The sequence below is a fragment of the Psammomys obesus genome, unplaced genomic scaffold (assembly GCF_907164565.1).
Source record: "Psammomys obesus unplaced genomic scaffold, mPsaObe1.curated_primary_1811, whole genome shotgun sequence".
In the NCBI taxonomy this organism is placed as follows: Eukaryota; Metazoa; Chordata; class Mammalia; order Rodentia; family Muridae; genus Psammomys; species Psammomys obesus.
In genome coordinates, this window is record NW_026596415.1 from 280,222 (window position 1) to 298,103 (window position 17,882).

General features: G+C 44.2%; 1 protein-coding gene across 4 annotated transcripts in view; it reads left to right on the plus strand.

Annotated features, from left to right (window-relative positions):
- Myh11 (myosin heavy chain 11) overlaps window positions 1-17,882 on the plus strand; it is a 101,223-nt gene that overhangs the window by 65,167 nt on the left and 18,174 nt on the right. For all 4 annotated transcript variants that reach the window (XM_055597684.1, XM_055597685.1, XM_055597686.1 and 1 more), the window contains 12 exons: window positions 625-739; window positions 3,014-3,207; window positions 5,633-5,754; window positions 5,852-5,921; window positions 6,082-6,242; window positions 7,828-7,936; window positions 9,894-10,025; window positions 10,127-10,333; window positions 11,204-11,341; window positions 11,888-12,011; window positions 14,547-14,718; window positions 17,196-17,408. In XM_055597684.1, the coding sequence (XP_055453659.1) occupies window positions 625-739; window positions 3,014-3,207; window positions 5,633-5,754; window positions 5,852-5,921; window positions 6,082-6,242; window positions 7,828-7,936; window positions 9,894-10,025; window positions 10,127-10,333; window positions 11,204-11,341; window positions 11,888-12,011; window positions 14,547-14,718; window positions 17,196-17,408 (1,757 nt within the window). The remainder of the gene's footprint in view (window positions 1-624; window positions 740-3,013; window positions 3,208-5,632; window positions 5,755-5,851; window positions 5,922-6,081; window positions 6,243-7,827; window positions 7,937-9,893; window positions 10,026-10,126; window positions 10,334-11,203; window positions 11,342-11,887; window positions 12,012-14,546; window positions 14,719-17,195; window positions 17,409-17,882) is intronic.

Consider the following 17,882-nt stretch of genomic DNA (forward strand, 5'->3'; position numbering starts at 1 on the left):
TTTCTGCCCTTCTCTATGGATGTGATGCTTTGAGTCCCTGCCCTGACTGTTCTCAGTGATTGACTTAAGCTTGAAATTGTGAGCCAAAAATCCCCTTTCCTTGCTTTGGGTCAGGGTGTTTATCATAACAACAGAAATAAACTAGAGCACCTACCCCTGGTTCAATCCCCGGTAATATAATGAAGTACCGTAAAATAAAGCTTTGAAGATGTAAGAATCCTATTCATCAGTGGAGGAAAAGCCTCTGAATTTAACCGTGAGGGTTCCAATCAAGCTGCCCTAGAGTAGGAGAAAACACGGAATGTCTAGGACAGCTTTTGTTACCATTAGCCTCCCTGGCCATTTCCAGGCCTTACTGTGAGACTTTGGCAAAGGTGGCTCCTCTGAGGCTCTGTGGAACAGCAAGAGGCTTCTCTGGCACTAGCTTATCACTGGTGAATGCCCTGTTATGTACAAGATCCCTGAAGATTCTGACCTATTGGTCTCTTCCTTGGTGTTGGTGGTAGTCTCAAAAAATGTCATTTCCCATCTGATTTCTAGAGATGTGAGAGGAATATGGGAGGATTTGGGCTTTGTAGTGGGTTTCTGAGCCAGGGAACCTGATGACAGGGTGGCTTTTGGCAGGTGGACTATAATGCAAGTGCCTGGCTAACCAAGAATATGGACCCGCTAAATGACAACGTGACCTCACTCCTCAATGCCTCCTCTGACAAATTTGTGGCTGACCTGTGGAAGGATGGTAAGACTTCCTGCCCTGGATGCAGCTTTGAGCTGGAAGGCTGAACACCTCAGACCTACTGCCCTGGTTTCTACATCTGCCCCTGACTGGGAGACCCCATGTAGAAACAGGGAGAACAGACTTTCACAAGCTAATGATGTCACATTGAAACAGCTTTATCCACATAACATTCAGTTCTCCCTTCATAGGAAGTAAGAGCTTATTCTTTGCTAAGTGTGAGTGGCTGTGGCTGTACAAGACAGGTTCGGTATACCCCAAATGGCATGACTTAATGTGGAAATGGTATCATGAGGTTTTAATGTCCCAGAACAAAAGGAAGTCATAAATAAAGGCAATCTTTTAAGGACTCTTGTGAGAATCTGATGGTATTCTTAGCTTTGGGGTTGGCAGAAGTTGGTGGTCTGTTAAGACAGCCCAAAAGGTGTCATATTAATATTACATCAGGCATGGATGTAGATGATGAATGTCCATTTAGGGACTAAAGATAGCCCAAGATGATTTAGCTCTGGACGTGCAACATTCTAACTCTCCATAGTTACCAATATGTCAGCCTTGTAGAATCTTTAACATAGATCTGCCTTCCCCTCCACCCCCAGATAATTCAGTTCACAGTCTATTCTTAAACAAGGGACACTGACTCCTCCATCCCATTCCTGGAGTCACCGAGAAGGTCCTGTTTCAGGGCCCCAGAAGTGGTGTAACTGGGCATAATGAAGCAGTCCCCATCTGAAGTCAGAAGGACTGTATGTTAGAGTCTCTGCCACATATGATCTTGGCTATGTTGCCTGACTCTGTTAAGCGTGGATGTCCTCATTTGTAAACTGGGTTAATACCACATCCCACTTGCCCTGGGAGTTGTATGAGGTTGACTCTCACCAGTGGCTCTCAGCCTTGCACCAGGGTCTCCCGGTTCAACTCCAGGCTGGGGCTGGAGCTTGGGCACACAGGAAGCTCTGGCTCCATCCAGTGTTGCATCAACAGGGCATGATGGCGCCACCTGCTGGGATGGTGGGTGCTTCTCATTCCACTCTAAAGAAGACTAATGGTTATGTGGCAGAGCACCTGCCCAAAACAAAAGCTCCCCTGATAATATTAGTAGGTAATAATATTACCTACTAATGCTTGGTCTGTCAAGCACTTACCAGCGTGCTCAGTTCCTCCTCAGGGAACTTGCTGTATCTTCTACCTAGAATATCCTTTCACTGGATACTTATGTATGCATGGAAAGGTGGTAAACCAGCACATCTATGTGGTCACTCCCTTCTTTCTGTAGCTTCTCAGAGATCAGCTTCTCAGACACACACTTCTCATCACCCTGTGTGAGGAATGTCACTTCTCCTCTTCTTGTCCCCTCATCCTCTTTTTCTCCCTTTTTCTTTCCTCATCCCACTCCTTCCATCTCTCCCTCCCATCATAGCTCATTACACTTCATTGTCTGCCTCCTTCTGTTAAAGATTGGTAACCTGGGGCTGGAGAGATGGCTCAGAGGTTAAGAGAACTGATTGTTCTTCCAGAGGTCTTGAGTTCAATTCCTGACAACCACAAGGTGGCTCACAACCATCTATAATGAGATCTGGTACATTCTTCTGACATGTAGGCAGACAGTGCATACATAATAAATAAATAAATAAATAAATAAATAAATAAATAAATAAATAAATAAATAAATAAATGAATGAATGAATAAATAAATAAATAAATAAATGGATAAATAAATAAATAAATAGGTTAACTAATTTAAAAAAAAATTGGTAACCTATAGGCTGAGGTAGACAGGGTCTTTGGTGAGTGCTTAGGGCCCCATACATGGTCGGTTCTTAGAAAATTTCTGGGGGTAAAAGAAGTATTAAAGGCTGAGGGCTTTCTATGCTTTGTGTTCACATTCCATCTTTAGGAGATGCTACTATTGCTTACATTGTTAAAAAAGGAAAATGGAACCACACATGGTGCCAGGGCCAGGCTACCAAGTGAGTTACTACCAAGAATGAAACTGACTCATTTGGTCTCTGTGATAAGAACAGAGGATGTTGGTTTATCCTGCCACTCAGGTGTTCTCAAAGATGCCCACATTAGAGGCTCTTTCCCCCAGCCCTTACCCCTGCCAGCACTGACCATCATAGGAAAAGATAGGAGATGGTACCCCAAATGGGGTCTAGAGTCTCCCATAGAATATCACTTGCATAAAACACCTCCCTTGACCACCATCTTCACAGTTTGATCCTCTAGCTTAGAGCAAATCCCAGAGACTAATGTCATTCTTCATGTACCCAACAGTGGACCGCATTGTGGGGCTGGACCAGATGGCCAAGATGACTGAAAGCTCACTGCCCAGTGCCTCCAAGACCAAGAAGGGCATGTTCCGCACCGTGGGCCAGCTCTACAAAGAACAGCTGGGGAAGCTGATGACTACACTTCGCAACACCACACCTAACTTTGTGCGCTGTATCATCCCCAACCATGAGAAGAGGGTGAGGCATCCCCTAGCATGGAGCTTCTGCTATGGGATAGTGCTGGAGAGCTGCAGAGAGGAACCTGGGGGGCAGCAAGGCAAACTAATGAGGTGGATAGGCAGAAAAAAGAGGTCTGACCTTGGTTCCTGCCCAAGCACCCTCAAGGAAACCTGTATCTAGACATATGGAAAGTTGTCTGGATTTGGGGTCTACTCCCCAAGCCTGAAAGCAAAGGAGAACAAGAGAAGGAGGGAGGGAGAGAAAAAAAGAGAGAGGAAGGGAAGAAGGGAGGGAAGGAGACAGGGAGAGAAGAAGGGAAGGAGAGAGGAAGGGAGACAGGGAAGAAGAGAAGAAAGGAAGGAGGAAGGGAGGGAATCTTTCCAGAGATTGTTCAGATGGGTAGAGGCATGGTGCGTGAGGCTACCAATACTTCCATTCTTCCGGCAAATGCCTGCCAAGCTGCTATTTGTGACTGACAGTTGGGATACAGAGTTGAAGAAATCACTGGGGACACATTTTCTTGTCACAATGAGAAGGGGATTGATACAGCATCTAGTAGAGAGAGAGACCAGGGGGGCTGCTGGACAAATCATTATGTGCTGCATTTTCCCCACAACAGAGAATTAATGGGCCCAAAATATCATTGGTACTGAGGTTGTGGGAGACCACAGGGACCTTGACACACAGGCTATTACTATGATGGTAAATTAGAAAAACAACAAAAAGCTGGGGTATCTACCTCAAGAACTTTAAGAATGGGTAGATGGGCTGGGGAGATGGCTCAAAGGGTAAAGGCTTTTGCTGCCAAAGCTAATATTCTGAGTTCCATCCCTGGGACCCACAGGACCCACATGGCAGAAGGAAAAACTGACTGCCACAGGATGTCCTATGACCTCCATGTATGCATTGTCATACCTGTGCCCACACCTATCCCCCCACATATATACATCGTAAATAAATAAATGCCATTTACAAAGGAATGGGTAGGCATCAACTTGGTGAAGTGCACAGTGGAGTATGAGTGTGTTTGGAAACATTTTAGACCAAGGGTTTGTGGTAAGAAAATTTATAGAGGTGAGAAGAGTCTAGGCAAGAAAACTGTCACTAGGTCATTTTGTATTGTTTTTGTTTTGTGTGCATGCTTATGGCTATGGGATGCACATACACAGTCAGAAGACAAGAGCTGGTGTCAGTCCTTAGGTACCTTCCACTTCTGTGTGGAGAGCTTTCTCACTAGCCTGGAACTTTCACTGAGCTAGTCTGTGAGCTTTTCACAATCCTCCTGTCTCTGCCTCCCATCTTATAATTCTAGGATTACAGGTACACACCATTATGCCCACCTTTTTACGTGGGTTCTATGGATTTTAACTTAGGGACTCATACACTTTATGGAGTGAGCCATCTTCCCAGCCCCTTTGTTTCATTTTGATACATGATGGCATAAGGTAGGGATAGGACTATACTAGAATATGGAGTTCCTTTTGTGATGACTAGAGATTGGCTAGCCTGTCTCTAGGAAGCCACTGAAGGAGTTTAAGCAGTGGGTCATGATCAATATTATACTTTAGATCAAATAAGGAGTTAGAAGGAACAGGTAGGACTGAGGGGAGATGACCAAATTGGAAGGGGCTATGGTTGTCTGAGAGATGGCTCAACCATTTAAAGTGCTTGCCACACAAGTGGGACTTGAAACCCCAGAAACCCACATAAATGGCTGGCTAGGTATGGTGGCCCACTTGTAACTTTAATCTCAGAAGACAGAGACAGGGAATCCACAGAACAATCCAGTTAAGAAACTAGCTGTGCTGGTGAACTTTGAGTTTGAGTGATAGAATGAATGAATAAATGAATGAATGCCTCAATGAATAAGATAGAAGAGTGATTGACAATGATTTCTGACACCAACTTTGGGCCTCCAATGTGCACACATATAAACACACATACATGAATATACACATATCACGTACACATATACACATCTCACAAATCACACATAGATACATATAGCACATACTCATATCACACTCATATACACATACATTGTGCTCTCATGCACACATCACACACATCACACACATACACTGTGCTCTCATAGACATTCAAAAACATGAATGCACATATATGCACACCACATCTACTTTTTTAAAAAAAACAGAAACTTACTGGGAGAGACTTGGGAGCTAAGGACTAAGGATGGTGATGGCACAGTAGTGAGGGAGAGTAGAGTGGGGGAAAAACAGCCAAACTTCTGGCCAGGGGTGCTAGCACCACCAAGCACAACCAATATTGTGGGACAAATAGGGGTTTCCAAAGCATAGAAACCCAGAGATGGCAACTGGGGACACTGTTCCTCAGCTAAACCCCTATGAAGACTGCCAGGTATGTTTTCTGGCCCTGAGGTCTTGGGCGTGCTGTTCCAGCATGACTTCTTCCACTTCCACAGTCTGGCAAGCTGGATGCATTTCTGGTGCTGGAGCAGCTGCGGTGTAACGGTGTGTTGGAAGGCATCCGCATCTGCCGGCAGGGCTTCCCCAACAGGATTGTCTTCCAAGAGTTCCGGCAACGGTGAGCCTGCTAGAGTTGATGAGGCAGTGGGGATCAAGCCTTGGAAAAAGCATGAATGATGGAGATGTGTTGGGTAACTTCTGCCCTGTATTTTTAGCTATGAGATCCTGGCAGCGAATGCCATCCCCAAAGGCTTCATGGATGGAAAGCAAGCCTGCATTCTCATGGTAAGCTTAACACTGGACCCTCCCCAGACATCCAACTCTGCCCTTCCACCTTTGGGTCATATTGCCAGTTGCTGATCTGGGTGGGATAGTTCTTAAATTCATGTCACCACTGACTAAGTGGTCCAGTTGAAAATAGCAACTCTTCTTCCTTCTTCCTCAGATCAAAGCCCTTGAACTTGACCCCAATCTGTACAGGATTGGGCAGAGCAAAATCTTCTTCCGTACGGGGGTCCTGGCCCACCTGGAGGAGGAACGAGACCTGAAGATTACTGATGTCATCATGGCTTTCCAGGCGATGTGTCGTGGCTATCTGGCCAGAAAGTAAATACAGTTTCCTGTATCCTAAAACTTTCCTTAAATTCATAGTAGAAACATAAGTCCAGAGAAGGGGATTTCCAGCCCTATATTGACATTCCCTGTTTCTAGGAAGCTGTCTATTTTAAGATGTGTCCTTAATCAACAACTTCCACCTGAAAGGAAAAGGAAGCTTCCAATTGAAACATATATGCTGGTTGTGGATGCAAACGGGGCAGAATGACAGCCAATGAACTTGAGAATTTTAGACCTGAGGGTTTTTTTTTAAATTCTTTCATGTATTACATCCTGACTGCATTTTCCCTCTCTCCTCTCTTCCTAGTCCCTCCCTACCACTTCCCCTCCTCCCCATCCACTCTTCCACTTCCCTTCAGGAAAGGGCAGGCCTGCCAGGTATATCAACCAAACATGGCATATCAAGTTGTAATAAGACTAGGCACCTCCCCTCATATTAAAGCTAGAGGAGGCAACCCAGTAGGAGGAAAATGTGGACTTAAGTTCTTATCCTCACCTCCTTACCGTATATGCTCAGATTTCTCCTGAGTGCAATCATTTATACCTCCTGAAATTGTTAAAGAGGGGTTAATGAAATGATGCACAGGAACGATGGCTAGTTTTCATCTCAGAAGTCTGCATCTCTGCCCAGTGTCCGAATAGGATTCCTAAAGTGGAACTTTACAAGTTGTAATGCTCCATCTGTTCTGTTTGGTGTCTAGATGAAAACTCAGGTTCCTAAAGGAAATTTACCCCAGAGAGATCCTGCAGGAAGCTAGAGCCTGGAGTGTGTGCTAGCATCAAGTATAGCCTACACCACATTGGCAGAGCCCTGATTGAGTCAAGCTGATTATCAGAGAGACTCAGTATGGCTAAAGCCAGATATTAGAGAACCGTTAGTATAACAGCAGACCTAATTTGTTAAGTTTTATAATTAAATTCTCTGTTGTCATCCTTTCTGTTCTCAAAATTGGTATTCTTAAATGTACCCACAGCCAATGTGGCAACCACCATGGCAGAATGGGTTTGTAGTCAACATTCTGTAGTCTTTCTCTCTTCCTTTTTCTTTATTTTTATTTATTTATTTATTTATTTGAGACAGGGTTTCTCTGTGTAGCCCTGGCTGTCCTGGAACTCATTCTGACCAGGCTGGCCTTGAAATCACAGAGATCCTAAGATTAAGGCACATGCCACCACACCAGCTCATTCTGTAGTTTTCAAACTCAGAACCATTTAAGAAATCCAGGTTTGGTTTGGTTTTAAGGTTTGAGATTTCTGAAATACTACCAAGGAATAAAGAAGTCTGTCAGAACTCAACTGGCACAGCTAGGGATGTGAAGGGTCCCTGTAGAAACAGCATAAAACATTTCCTTAGATACATTTCTAGCTTTCAACCTGAGGTGTGAGCCTAGAGTTTCTCTTGCCTTCTGAAAAAGGCTTTGTGAGTCAGATTAAGTGGCTTGTTGTCCAGATAGCATGCTGTGCTGATGCTCATAAAGCTCTATCTGGCTGAAGTGAATGCAGGATATCCTATGCAGAAAATGATGCCATGAACCGTGATGGAATCTTCTCATGGTTCCCTCCCTTACTCTCCTAGGGCCTTTACCAAGAGACAGCAACAGTTGACAGCCATGAAGGTGATCCAGAGGAATTGTGCTGCGTACCTCAAGCTCCGCAACTGGCAATGGTGGAGGCTCTTCACTAAAGTGAGTGATTGGCCCCACATCTTCCCAGACGCCACCTGACCTCCTCCAGTTCCATAACCCCAAGCCCTACTGGGATCTAGATATGGGAATGGAGGTGGTTCAAAGTGGCTCTGGAACTGAATCAAACCTCACATGCAGACCTGTAAAGGTTCTCCCCTTTGGCTTGTGGGTTACAGTCATGACTGAAGGGAGATCAAGGGTTTCTGTCACTTCAAGAATCCATCTTATTGTACTAGTATAGCAAACTCACTTCTCTCTGTAACCTTTGACAGCCATACTTCTGCCCTCCCTTTCTGTACTCCATCGATTCAAGATGCTATGGTGCCTTTTAGGATTGGCCCTTTCACTCAGGCTTGTTAAATAGGAAGCCACAAAATTGATAGTTCATTTTATTACTTGCTGCTTGAAGGACTTCTGGGTACCACTGGCCTCTGAAGCATTACTGGCTGCAGAAAGACATGTTTGCTGGCTGTAAAGTTATATATTCCCCTTTATGTCCTTGAGTGTGTAAATTCTTTCCCTGAAAAAGTATTTAAGAGTACCTGCTGTATGCCATGTGCTAGTTGCCATCATGGTTTCTGGCTTCGTGGATATGCCAGCTAACTGGAGAAGCAGATGAGTACAGGTGCAGACACAGATAATGGCAAATCCTGCTAAGTGTGCAAAGGCAACCATGGAGTCCATTGACAGAGGCTCTGGGTGTCAGACAAGCTGGGGAAGAAGCCTGAGGGCAAGCTGCTCTCTGCAAATGTTCCCATGAATCCACATTCAAAGGAACTATCTAGAGAAAACTGTCGTCCAAAAAGAAAAGCAGGAATCCAAGACAGCCTCCACAGCCTCTTTGACAATGGCAGCATTTCCTTAGCAGACTCATTGGTTCCCCCGTTGGTGAAGATAGTGGTGGGAAATTAACAATGCCCCTCTAAACCTAAAATTGTAAAGACTGATGAACAGCATGAACTAAGAAACAACTTATGATTTTAAATGATGAAAACAGAATATAAAACTAGGCATTCAGTTCAATACTTACCCTTTTGTTCTCTCTCTTTTTAAAAAAGAATTATTTATTTTATGTATATGAGTGTTCTATCTGCATTTACACCTGCCAGAAGAGGGAATCAGTTCACATTATAGATGGTTGTGAGCCACCATGTGGTTGCTGGGAATTGAACTCATGACCTTTGGAAGAGCAGACAGTGCTCTTAACCACTGAGCCATCTCTCCAGCACCTGTTCTCTTTTTTGAGACATAGTCCCTATGTAGTTCTGGCTGGTCTGGAACTCTCCATGTAAACCAGCCTGACCTGGAACCTACAGCAATCCTCTTGCTTCTGTTCCTTAAGTGCTGGGATTAGAGGCATGAGCCACCATGGCCAACCTTCAAGACTACTTTTAAACAGGAAAAAATGACTGGAACAGAATGCACTCTTCTAACGGTGACTATGACAAGGAAACGGTGGTGGAGGAATTTTCTCTTTTTTCCTTACAAAGATGAATAACTATCTCCAACTCCCTTGCTTCTTTCTCTTTTCATTTTGTTCTAATAAACTTGTCTAATAAGCTCAGTGGTAATCTAGGTTCAATACCCAGCACTGCAAAAAACAAAACAAAACAAAACAACAAAAAAACAAAACCTCAACCAAACAATAACAACGAAAAACCAAACAAACAATAAGAGGTTCCTCACTTTTGCCATGCTAATAGTTTGGGCTCAGCAATTCTGTCTTGTGGAAGATGTTCCTAAAAATTGTTCTAGAATATAAGCCGTATCTTTGGCATCTACCTATTGATGCCAGTAGAATCTTTCTTTCCAGTCTCGACAGCTGATTATATCCTTGACATTACCCCTTGTCACCTAGATGGGTGTTTGTAAAATCATTTATAAACTAATCTAATATTTGGTAAAAATGGTTCTCTTTGGCCAAAACCACTATTGATGGCTGTATACATATATGTAGGTAAAGCCATTGCTCCAGGTGACAAGGCAAGAGGAAGAGATGCAGGCCAAGGAGGAAGAGATGCAGAAGATCAAAGAGCGGCAGCAGAAGGCAGAGAGTGAGCTGAAGGAGCTGGAGCAGAGGCACACGCAGGTGTGGGCAAGTGTGCAGTGGGCTGTGGGGCAGCACAGCCAAAGGCTCAGCCTCACAGTAAGACAAGGGTCTTCTTATCCTGCATCCTCCCCTGTATGCAGCTGGCCGAGGAGAAGACCCTGCTGCAGGAGCAGTTGCAAGCAGAGACAGAGCTGTATGCTGAGGCTGAGGAGATGCGGGTCCGGTTGGCAGCTAAGAAGCAGGAACTGGAGGAGATCCTCCATGAGATGGAGGCCCGCCTGGAGGAAGAGGAGGATCGGGGCCAGCAACTGCAGGCTGAGAGGAAGAAGATGGCTCAGCAGATGCTGGTAAGACATTGCAGGGGCAGCTTGTGGTGGGAATAGACTCACTAGACCCTCGGTGAAGGCAACTTATGATTCATGGCCCTGATGCTGGAAGATAGAAGAACTAAGGCTTAGAGAACAGTGGCCAGCTGTCCCACAGCACAGAGCTAGGGTAGGAACTGAACACAAGTCTACAGAGCCTACTCTGTCTACTGTCTTGTCTTCCGTATGCTGACCCCCTTCCTGTTAGCAATTTGGTGTAAAGGATAATTGTGTCAGCTATTATACTGTAACACAAAAACCTGAATGTAGCTATTCAAATACCAAATAATCCATATTTATTTTAGTAGTGAGCAACTGGGGTGGAACTTGATGAGTAGTTCTGGCTTATGGCCACACATGAGGTTGAAAATCAAGATTCCAACCAGAGCTAATCATTTGAAGGCTCAACCTGGCTAGAAGATCAACTTTTTTATGGCCTATTCACATGGCTGTTAGCAGAATGTACCAGTTCCTCAGCTACTTCATGGGGCTGCTGGGCGTCCTTCCATCATGGCTGTGGACTGCCCCCAGAAGGAGGGAGGCATGATACCTTTCTCAGCCTAGGCCTCTGAAGGTACAATCTAGTACTTCCTTCCCACTGTGTTGAGAATTCTTAGCCCCTCACATACTTGAGGGGCTAATTCCCTGCCTCTAGAAGGAATGAGCATCAAAGACCATGTGGAGTGTGTACCCACCCTCCAGCAAACACACGCAGTGTATATGGGCTTCCACCTCCTTTCTGAAGAAGACAGCAAAGTGCAGGGTCCTCATCTCAGCCTCCACATTGGCTAGCTCCAGATCTCCTCTAGTGACTCTGTTCCCACTGTGATTTCTGTCTCTCACCGGACAAAGGACCTGGAGGAGCAGCTAGAGGAGGAGGAGGCTGCCAGACAGAAACTACAGCTAGAAAAGGTCACGGCTGAGGCTAAGATCAAGAAACTGGAAGACGACATCTTGCTGATGGATGATCAGAATAACAAGCTTTCAAAAGTGAGTTAGATGTGCCAGGCTTGCCTGGACATGACACCCTGTGAAAATGGAGCACAAGCAGTCACTTCAGCTAGATATCACAAGCCACCTGCAACTCTGTTAGCTCAAAACAAGTGTCAGCTCAGCCTTCTGTGGGCTGCACCTATGTGGATCAGGACACACATGGAGCAGGAGGCCATTGCCCTGTCCTGGGGCTTACACTCTAGTGAGATCGATGTGACCATTACCACTGTGACCAGGCTCTGAAGATGCTCACCCTGTTAGGAGTGGAACACTAGAGAATAAAGGAAGATCTCTAAGGATTCTTTCTGGAGGAGGTGGCATGAAAGTAGATTGAGGAACAATTATCAATCTGCTGTGCAAAGGACCTGAGGCAGAGATAAGCTGTAAGGAGGCAGGAATACAAAAGTCCCTTAGCTGCACATGAGTGTACAGGACACATTGGCATGAGGTGAGAAGTGGGCAGCGCAGTACGTTCTTTAAATTCATATAGAAGCTGCTGGAAATAAAGCCACTGTGATGGTTGTTTTCTCCTTGCCTCCAAAGGAGCGAAAACTCCTTGAAGAGAGGGTCAGCGATTTGACAACCAACCTAGCAGAAGAGGAAGAAAAGGCTAAAAACCTCACAAAGCTGAAGAGCAAGCATGAATCCATGATCTCAGAGCTGGAGGGTGAGTGAGGAAATGGGTGGAATCATTAATTGAGATGAGCTGGGCTCAAAAGACAAATACCACATTGTATCTCATATATGGAATCTAGATTTTAATATTTTGTTTATATTTTTATTTTTCATTTTCTTTAAAATGCATTTATTATTTATTGAATGTGTGCGTGTGTGTGTGTGTGGTATATGCATGTGAAGCCTATGTATGTGTGGTATGTGTATATGCATGTGTGTGCATGTGTGTGTATTGTGGTATGTATGTGTGTGGTGTGTGTGTATGTGTGTATATCTGTTTGGTGTGTGTGTGTATGATATGTGTAGTACATGTGCATATGTGGTGTGTGTGGTATGTGTGTGGGAGAGTGGGCTTATCTGTCTGTCTGTATGAATGGTGTGTGTATATGGTGGGGGTGTACATGAGTGTGTGTATGTGTGTAGTATGTATATGTGTATGTGTGTATATTTATGGTGTGTGTATGATTAAGCATGTACATGAAAGTCACAAGACAACTTTGTAGAGTTGGTTCTTGTCTACTATGAAGACACTGGGGATTGAACTTAGATTGCTAAGCTTGGCTACAGAACCATTTTACTTTATTTTTAGAGACAGGGACTCATGTAATCTAAGCTGGCCTGAAATGTACTATGTAGTCAAAGTTATGAGTTCCTGATTCTCCTGGTTATATCTCCTAAATGCTGATATTACAGGTGTGGCACTACACTGAGCTTATACAGTACTAGGAATTGAACCCAATGTCTTGTGCATGCAAGACAAGCACTATGAACAGCCAAGAATCTAGATTTTAAAGAAGTACATATGCATAGGACATAAAAGTTGAAGGGATGTATACAACAGAAGGGGTGTTAAAGTGAGGCAGGTGGCTGAACAAGAGAGGAAGATAGGGAAAGAAAAAGGATAATACCCTTTTCTCTCATTGAATTAGATTTTTAAAAAATACCATGTTTATAATTGCTGAGTAGTATTTCATTGTGTACCACAATTTCTGTATCCATTCCTCAACTGAGGGGCATCTGAGTTGTTTCCAGGTTCTGGCTATTACAAATAAAGCTGCTACAAACATGGTTGAGCAAATGTCCTTTCCTTGAGCATCTTTTGGATATATGCCTAGGAGTGGTATAGCTGGATCTGGAGGAAGCACTATTCCTAGTTGTCTGAGAAAGTGCCAGATTGATTTCCAAAGTGATTGTACAAGTTTACATTCCCACCAGCAGTGGAGGAGGGTTCCCCTTTCTACAAATCCTCTCCAGCATGTGTTGTCACCTGAGTTTTTGATCTTAGCCATTCTGATGGATGTAAGGTAAAATCTCAGGGCCGTTTTGATTTGCATTTCCCTGATAGCTAAGGATGTTGAGCATTTCTTTAAGTGTTTCTCTGCCATTCGATATTCCTCTACTGAGAATTCTCTGTTTAGCTCTGTACCCCATTTTTTAATTAGGTTAAAAAAATCTGGGCACAGAGGTCTTTTCTGAGACTGATACTCTAACCAAGGACCATGCATGGAGATAACCTTAGAACCCCTGCTCAGATGTAGTCCATGGCAGCTCAGTGTCCAAGTGGGTTCCCTAGTAATGGGAACAGGGACTGTCTCTGACATGAACTCAGTGGCTGGTTCTTTGATCACCTCCCCCTGAGGGGGGAGCAGCTTTACCAGGCCTTAGAGGAGGACAATGCAGCCACTCCTGATGAGACCTGATGAACTAGGGTCAGAGGGAAGGGGAGAACCTCCCCTATCAGTGGATTGGGGGAGGGGTATAGGTAGAGAAGAAGGAGGGAAGGTGGGATTGGAAGGGGACAAGGGAGGGGGTACAATTGGGATACAAAGTGAATAAACTGTGGTAATTAAAAAATTTTAAAAAATAAATTTAATAAAAAATTTAAAAACACCATGAAAACAGAAAGAGAGGCTATTTGAATAAAGAAAGATGACCAGAAGACAGAGGAAGAGGGGGAAGAGAAAGTAAATGAGACAAATACAAGCAAAGTCTTATCATGGGTGCCTATGTAAATGTCCTCACAAAACCCACTATTCTATGTGGTCATGTTAAAAGCTAATACATAGGGGCTGGGCCCGCCCAGCAGTTAAGATCACATTCTGCTCAGTCATAAGGACCAGAGTTTGGATCCCAGCACCCACAGTAGCTGGCTCACAAAAGTGCCTGTGACTCCAGATGCATAAGCTCTAACAGCCTCTCCCAGCCTCCAAAGGCTCCCTCACATATGTGCTCACACACCCTCAGACACCCCTATACACAGATAAAATAAATTATTTTAAGAAAACTAATAAACCTGAAAAATCAGAAATGAACCATTAGACAGATTGTCCTGGGAAAGAGACTCTATCTGGGCTCCACACTATGTGCAGCGTGTCTTGATGGGAAAGGTGCATTTTTCCAAACTTGACATTCCCTCTGCTGGAGAAGGTTCAAGGGCTTAATGTGCAGTGTCTATAGCCCAGGCAGAAAGGCACAGGCCTCTTCCTAGTGGCTTTCCCCAACTGAGGTAACCCTGGTTCTATTGCAGTGAGGCTGAAGAAAGAAGAGAAGAGCCGGCAAGAGCTGGAAAAACTGAAGAGGAAACTGGAGGGTGACGCCAGTGATTTCCATGAACAGATCGCTGACCTGCAGGCACAGATTGCAGAGCTCAAGATGCAGCTGGCAAAGAAAGAGGAGGAGCTGCAGGCAGCCCTAGCTAGGTGTGTGTGTGTGTCTGTCTGTCTGTGTCTATGTGTGTCCAGAGGCCCTGTGCAAAAAGAGATGGCCACAGGCCCTTGACATGGATGTCCCTTCTAAGACCAGGTCTGCAAGCTTTCCCAACTATGCTATCACCCTAAACTTCACATTCCACTTCTCTTGCTTCTAAACTCATTCTCTCTGTAGTGTTCCTACTCCAATGGGATTATAGCATCTAGGATACCCAGAATTTCTCATTTGAACCCCAGTTATGAATTTCCCATTGAGTCCATCTAGTATTATGAATACCATATCTCTCAAATCTTTTTGTGCATGCTGGTTTCTACCCACACTTCTCCCACCGACAGAGCCGAAGCAACCTGTCCCTCCCTGGAAAAACATTTTTCATTTAGTCATCCAAGCTCTGCCATGCATTCCAAATTAGAAAGGAGAGATGATCTAGGAGACTAACCAGAAAGCCCCAGGCTCGAGCCCAAGCTCTGCCTTTTAGAAGCAGTGATAACAGGTGCCTCCTGAACTCTGCAGAGAAGTGAGGGTTACAGCAACATACCTGATTAGCTATCTGAGGGTGCTTCTGGGAATGAGCTGAGCACTCAACAAACAGGGTGGTAACCATCACTAGCTGCTGCAATATCCCTGGCTTGAGGCCAGCCAAATGCCAGGAAAAAGGAAGAGCAGAGGGAACAGGCTCTTGAATGTGTTTGTACACATAATGTAATCCCAGCACTCTGAGGCTGAAGCAGGAGGATCGAAGTTTTATAGACAGCCTGACTCCATAAGCAAGATTCTGTCTTAGAACATAAGACAGATGTTATCTCCACCATGTACTAGGACAGAACTCTACTTCCACAGAAGCCCTGCAGTTCTGTCATTTGGTATCACTCACATCCCACCTGGTCCCTGATCACCACCTCCACCATACTGGGAAGCTGGCTTTTTTATGATTTGTTGTTGTTTGAGATAATTACATCATTTCCTCCCTTTTCTTTTCTCTCTCCAGCCCCTATCACATACTTCTTTTCTCTTTCCAATTCATGGCCTCTCTTTCTTTTACTGTTGTTACATATGTGTGTATGTGTGTGTGTGTGTGTGTGTGTGTGTGTGTGTGTGTGTGTATTCTTAAATATATAATGCAAGCTGTGGCTTTAATACCACCAAGGGCACATGAGAAAGGGTCATCATGGACCCAGTTACTAGCTGAACAAATGAAAGAACAGAAGTGTTTAGTGTTCACAAAGTTTTTATCAAGGTTAGACTGTGACTCAGTGGCAGAGGGCTCACCTAACATAGAGGTGTAGGACCACAAAAAAAAAAGTCTATGTGTACACACCTTAATATGCAAACACATAAATATGCAAACGCACCTTTTTGGGAGGCTTTTCTGGAACCCACTATGTAACTCCGGCTAACCTTGAACTCTCAGCCACCCTCCTGCTTCAACTTCCCCAGTGTTGAGATTACTGGCTGCAGTCACCACACCCATCTCCTTTTTACTTCTGCTTTTTTCTATTTTATTTTCTTGAGACAGGTCTCATTATACATCTCAGCCTGACCTGAAATTTGAGGTCTTCCTATCTCAATCTCCTCAGTATAAGGATAACAGATATTTGCCACCATGCCCTGTTCCAGCCTTTATATATAAAACTTGGTGCTCTCATCCCATACGAATCTCCAACATCCAAAGAAGCACATGGTTTTGTTTGTTTGTTTGTTTGTTTTGTTTTTTGTTTTTGGGAAGGAGGGATGTGGGAGGAATGAGTTCTGACATTTTTAGTGTCAGGGACCCCACTCCCCAAGCCTCACAACCAACCATGGGGAGGGAGATCTGAGGAAAAGATGAAGAATGAAATTCAGGACAGGGACATCTTTGCAGGCACTGAGTTAAGATCTCCAGGGACTGATTCGTGGTTTACATTCCTTACACATTTAAATATAGTGGAATTTGTGACCTGTAGCCTTCACAGGCCACACTGTAGCCAACAATGAATTCTATTGGCTGGTAAATAGAGTTAAAGACGAGGGCTGAGAAAAGGGTCTGTGATAAGCATAAGAATATATTCTATTGATGATGGAAGGATACAAAGTACAAGGAGCCTCTTTCACAGGTATGCATTCTGTTCACTGCATGATCAGGGCCTAAACAATGCTCAGGATATCGGGGGATTCAGGTGCAGGCTAGCTCCTAATAGAAAAGCAAAGAATCATCGATTGACTGACCACTTTTCACTCTAGCGTTCCAGGTGACTAGATGCCATTCATTTCCTTTCGTTGAAAAAACAAAACAAAACAAAAACAAAAAGAAAAACAAAAACAAAAACAAAAATAGGCCAGTGTGATTGACAATCCTGGTTTTCCCAATGCTTTCTTTAAACTGAGCCTTCTACTTTGGGACACAAGGAGCTAGTCCCAGAATAGTTTTTGGTGTCATTTGATAACCTTGGCTGTGGGGTCTTAATTCTGTGTGCTCCATCCTGGGCAGGCTTGATGAAGAAATTGCCCAGAAAAACAATGCCCTAAAGAAGATTCGAGAGCTGGAGGGCCATGTCTCAGACCTACAGGAGGACCTGGACTCAGAGCGGGCTGCCAGGAACAAGGCTGAGAAGCAGAAGCGAGACCTAGGGGAAGAGCTGGAGGCACTAAAGACAGAGCTGGAGGATACACTGGACAGCACAGCCACCCAACAGGAACTCAGGTACTGAAGGCTGGGCCCCAGAGACCGCTGACCACAAGTAGACCTGAAATCACTGGTCTTCCTGGTTGTGCCTAGAATATGAGTCTATTTAATCCTATCTGCAAAAGAGTAGTAGTGCAGAATTTGAGAACACTTAAAAAGATGGATGTCAAAAAACGGCATCCCAATTCCATCCTAGTTAGGGTTTTAAAATAATGTCTTCCTTTGTATATGAGCATGTGAATGTTTTATGTTAAATTTTAAAAATGACTTTCATCAGGTTTTCATCAGATTTCAAGATTCACCATAAGTAAATAGAAGAGATAAACAACAGTATCCAGATAATATGGTGTTGCTGGTGAACATAGGCCATTTATTCATTTAATAAGCATACAAATCTTTTGAGCATATGCTGTAGTAGGGTTCTCTGTTAACTGTGACCCAGAATTCTTCACACTTTGGGTTTTGTACACATGCCAAAGGTTAGTCTGCCTT